At 37.6% G+C, this 4,833-nt stretch overlaps 1 protein-coding gene across 1 annotated transcript; it reads left to right on the top strand.

The window, feature by feature from the left end:
- The first annotated feature begins 1,607 nt into the window (after window positions 1-1,607).
- On the top strand, window positions 1,608-4,430 carry LOC103602152 (zinc finger protein 345-like). Its single transcript, XM_008586577.1, has 2 exons — window positions 1,608-2,655; window positions 2,716-4,430. Exons 1-2 carry the CDS (start codon window positions 1,844-1,846, stop codon window positions 4,349-4,351), a joined length of 2,448 nt encoding a protein of 815 aa, XP_008584799.1. The 5' UTR covers window positions 1,608-1,843; the 3' UTR covers window positions 4,352-4,430.
- Window positions 4,431-4,833: the final 403 nt, after the last annotated feature.

The raw sequence follows: 4,833 nt of genomic DNA, 5'->3' as shown, positions 1-4,833 counted from the left end.
TCTCTTGGACGTGGTTTTTCAGACTCTTGTCATTTAGTGTTACTTAAAACAATATCTGAAACTGGGTAATTTATGAAGAAACAAACTATCTCTTACTGTTCCGTTCTGAAGGCTGAGCATTCTAAGGTCCAGAGGCTGCATGTGGTAAGGGCCTTGTTTCTGGTTGGGATTCTTGGCAGAATCCCAAAGTAATGCAGGATATCACATAGAAAGTTGATAAGGAAATAAGAAAAGAGGTCCAGTTATGAGCCTTCTGAACTACCACATCAGAAATTATGGAGCCGAGGCAGACCTAGCATAGGGGCAGGGAAAAGGAGAGTTCTGGACTTTAGAGAAGAACCAAGAGACTCATGGTGTCAAGGTCAAGTGAACCAAGGGTTTCAAGTTGAGCATCTGAGATTATTGTTTGGAAGTGTGACTTGAAGTTAGTATTTTCCTCTTCTCTTTGTAGAAATCATTTTTAAACAACAAAGAAAATTAGAAATGTACAGGAGACTCTATTTTTTATGAGTAGTAGCAGCCATCCAGAACACCAGTGCATAATACTACAGCTTTCATGAGCGATGAATTATCAAGTGAGAGTGTGTGTTCCAGAGTTTGGGGAGATAATACAAGTTGATTTTAGGAGTCAAAAACACCTTTTTCAAAGATGGTGGGCACAGCCTTGGTTGCTGAACCAAATATTTTAGACCAGCATGAAAGGGGTGTCTGGTGGGGTGGATTGAAGTTTCCTGAATAGTAATGGCTTTGAAAAGCCCAGGAATTTAGGTTAAATGAGTAATTTGTGGGAGGCTCTGTTTAGGGTGGAAAAAAGGAGATGTTATTATTTGAAAAACTTCCACATGGCTATAGCCATTTCGCACGGAAGAGTAAAAAGTATAGGGACGTTAATGCAAAATTCTTAACCTAAGTCATTTTCCTCCATATGTGATGAAAAATTGGATCATTCTGCACCTGAAAGTAGCCAATGAAGGAAAACCTAGCCATATTCAAAGCAGAAGAATGAGAAAAAGAACAGTAGGAAATAACCACTATTATAAAAATAAAACAGTAAAAATTGTAAACAATTAGAAGGTGATAAGCAATTATTTGAAGTTTACAGTTAGGAAAAAGGTAAAAATGATCAAATATTACATCATGATTTTAAAAAGAAAAAAGTGAATGAAGAAGCAAAGAACAATGTTACATAATGTTAGAAAATATATTAATAGGGCCGAGCCCGTGGCGCACTCGGGAGAGTGCAGCGCTGGGAGCGCAGCGACGCTCCCGCCGTGGGTTCGGATCCTATATAAGAACGGCAGGTGCGCTCACTGGCTGAGCGTGGTGTGGGCGACGCCACACCTAGGGTTGCGATCCCCTTACTGGTCACGAAAACGACAAAAAAAAGAAAATATATTAATACAAGATAACATTATGTCAGTATGAAGAAAACCCTTATACTCCTGAAACCAGTACCCATTATTGGCTCTTATAAAGTCTTTTATTCCTAGGATTGGGAGAAACTTCTCTACCTTTACATGAGCATGCAATAAAATATGCTTATGTGTGGTTCATGGATATATATATATATATATATATATATATATATTTTTTTTTTGTCATTTCAGATGTCCAGATAGTCAATGACCTAATTGAGAGGAGCCAAGAAAGTCATGGTAGATACTTGTGGCAAGGTGTAATCAATGGCAACCAGTCAACTGAGGAGAGAGTGGAGTTAGGAAAATCACTTAATTTGAGTCCAAAGCATATTTTAAATCTGGTTATAAATAACGGAAACTATTCAGGAGTGGAGCAGGAGGAGTTCAACATATGTCAGAATGCACTTCTTCCAGAGACTGATGCCATGCATGCTGGAGAGAAACCTGATGAGCGTAATATATGCGAGAAATCACAGAGACATCATGAGCATGTTACTCAGCATCCCAAGATTCCAATTGGGCAACCTTTTGAATATAGTGGAAAAGGAAAATCCTCCAACACAGTGCCAAAAATATTTGCATATAAGAAGGTTCATATGGGTGAGACCACCTGTAGATATAGTGAATATGGGAAAGCCTGTAATAAGTTAGCTGTCATTGCCCAAGAGATAATTCAGGTAGGGAAAACTTTTCACTGTGACGTATGTGGGGAAACGTTCTATAAAAAGGCTAAACTTACTCAACATCAGATTATACACAAAGCAGAGAAACATGATAAATACAGTGAATGTCAGAAATCTTTTAAGAAATCATACCTTATCTCATATCAGGGAACATCTACAGGGAAGAAGCTTTATCCATGTAATGAACAGGAGAAACTTTTCTATCAGAAGTCAGACTTTACAATGTGTCACAGAATTCACACCAGGGAAATGTCGCATGGATTTACGAAGTGTAGCAAAAACTTTCATAAGAATTTGCTTCTCAGCTGTCGTCAGGCAATTCACACAAGTGAAAAATCATGTGAATGTAATGGATGTAGAAAGTCTTTCTACCATAATTCTGCCCTTACTTTATATCAGAGGATTCACATGAGTGAGAATCTATATGAATGTCAAGACATTCAAACTTTCTCAAGAAAGTCAAAATTCAAGAAACAGAGAATTCACATTGCTGAGAAACCCTTTGACTGTAACACATGTGGAAAAACCTTTCACCAGAATTCAAACTTCAGCAAGCATACGAGAATTTATAGGGAATGTGGGAAAGGTTTTAACCAAAAGTCAAGCCTGAAGAGACATCAAAGAATTCACACAGGTGAGTATCTATATGAATGTAAAGAATGTGGGAAAGCTTTTAACCAAAAGTGGGCCCTCAAAAGGAATCAGAGAATTCACAAAAGTGCAACACAATTCAAATGTAAGGAGTGTGGAAAAGCTTTTAACCAAAAGTCACATCTCAGCAGGCATCAGAGAATTCACACAGGTGAGAAACCATATGAATGTAAAGAATGTGGAAAAGCTTTTAGCCAAAAGTCACACCTCAGTGTACATCAGAGAATTCACACAGGTGAGAAACTATATAAATGTAAAGAATGTGGAAAAGCTTTTAACCAACAGACAAACCTGAGCATGCATCAGAGAATTCATACAGGTGAGAAACCATATGACTGTAAAGAATGTGGAGAAGCTTTTAACCGAAAGTCAAACCTCAGCATGCATCAGAGAATTCACATAGGTGAGAAACCATATGAATGTAAAGAATGTGGAAAAGCTTTTAAACGAAAGGCATCCTTCAGCTTGCATCAGAGAATTCACACAGGCGAGAAACTACATGAGTGCAAAGAATGTGGGAAAGCTTTTAACCAAAAGTCATCCCTCAGCAGGCATCAGAGAATTCACACAGGTGAGAAACCATATGAATGTAAAGAATGTGGAAAAGCTTTTAATGAAAAGTCAGTTCTCAGTAGTCATCAGAGAATTCACACAGGTGAGAAACCATATGAATGTAAAGAATGTGGAAAAGCTTTTAACCGAAAGTCAAACCTGAGCATTCATCAGAGAATTCACACAGGTGAGAAACCATATGAATGTAAAGAATGTGGAAAAGCTGTTAAGCAAAAGTCAACCCTCAATACACATCAGAAAATTCACACAGGTGAGAAACCGTATGAATGTAAAGAATGTGGAAAAGCTTTTAAACAAGAGGCATCCTTTAGCATGCATCAGAGAGTTCACACAGGTGAGAAACCATATGAATGTAAAGAATGTGGAAAAGCTTTTAACCAAAAGTCACCCCTCAGCAGGCATCAGAGAATTCACTCAGGTGAAAAACCTTATGAATGTAAAGAATGTGGAAAAGATTTTAACCGAAAGTCATCCCTCAGCAGGCATCAGAGAATTCACACAGGTGAAAAACCATATGAGTGTAAAGAATGTGGAAAAGCTTTTAACCGAAAGTCACACTTCAGCATGCATCAGAGAATTCATGCAGGTGAGAAACCCTATGAATGTAAAGAATGTGGAAAAGCTTTTAAACAAAAGGCATCCTTCAGATTGCATCAGAGAATTCACACAGGTGAGAAACCATATGAATGCAAAGAATGTGGAAAAGCTTTTAAACAAAAGGCATCCTTCCGATTGCATCAGAGAATTCACAGAGGTGAGAGACCATATAAATGTAAAGAATGCGGAAAAACTTTTAACCAAAAGTCACACCTCAGCATGCATCAGAGAATTCACTCAGGTGAGAAACCACATGAATGTAAAGAATGTGGAAAAGCTTTTAACCAAATGTCACACCTCAGCAGGCATCAGAGAATTCATGCAGGTGAGAAACCTTATGAATGTAAAGAATGTGGAAAAGCTTTTAACCAAATGTCACACCTCAGTAGGCATCAGACAGTTCACACAGGTGAGAAGCCCTGTGAATAATGAATGTGGAATAAGTTTTTTTACAGAGTCACAGCTTAGAAGACATCAGGATACTCACACAGGAAAAAACTCATGAATGTAATATGACAAGCCTTTTACTGAAACTCCTCCTCACAGAAAGGAAGGAATTCACACAAAGGAAAATCTTAGTAAATGTAATTTGTATGGGAGAAGATGTGGCAGAAGTCAGATCTCAAGACATCAGAGAACTTACATCAAGAAGAGGACCTATAAATATACATTTGTTCTCAGGTATTGGAGGTTGTCTTGAGGATCCCCTATCGATATAAAAATTTGCTGATACTCAGGTCCCTTCTATAAATGGTGTAGTGTTTGTGTATTACCGATTCACTTTCTGCCCTGTACTTTACATCTTGTGTAGATTACTTATAATTCTGGAAAAAATGTAAATACTATGTAAATAGTTGTTATACTGTGTTGTTTTTCAGTTGTAGAATTGATTCATTTATTTAATATTTTTA

This window comes from Galeopterus variegatus, unplaced genomic scaffold (assembly GCF_000696425.1).
Source record: "Galeopterus variegatus unplaced genomic scaffold, G_variegatus-3.0.2 Scaffold4030, whole genome shotgun sequence".
Taxonomy (NCBI): domain Eukaryota; kingdom Metazoa; phylum Chordata; class Mammalia; order Dermoptera; family Cynocephalidae; genus Galeopterus; species Galeopterus variegatus.
The sequence above is the reverse complement of the archived record's forward strand: the minus strand, read 5'-3'. Positions and strand labels throughout refer to the sequence as shown.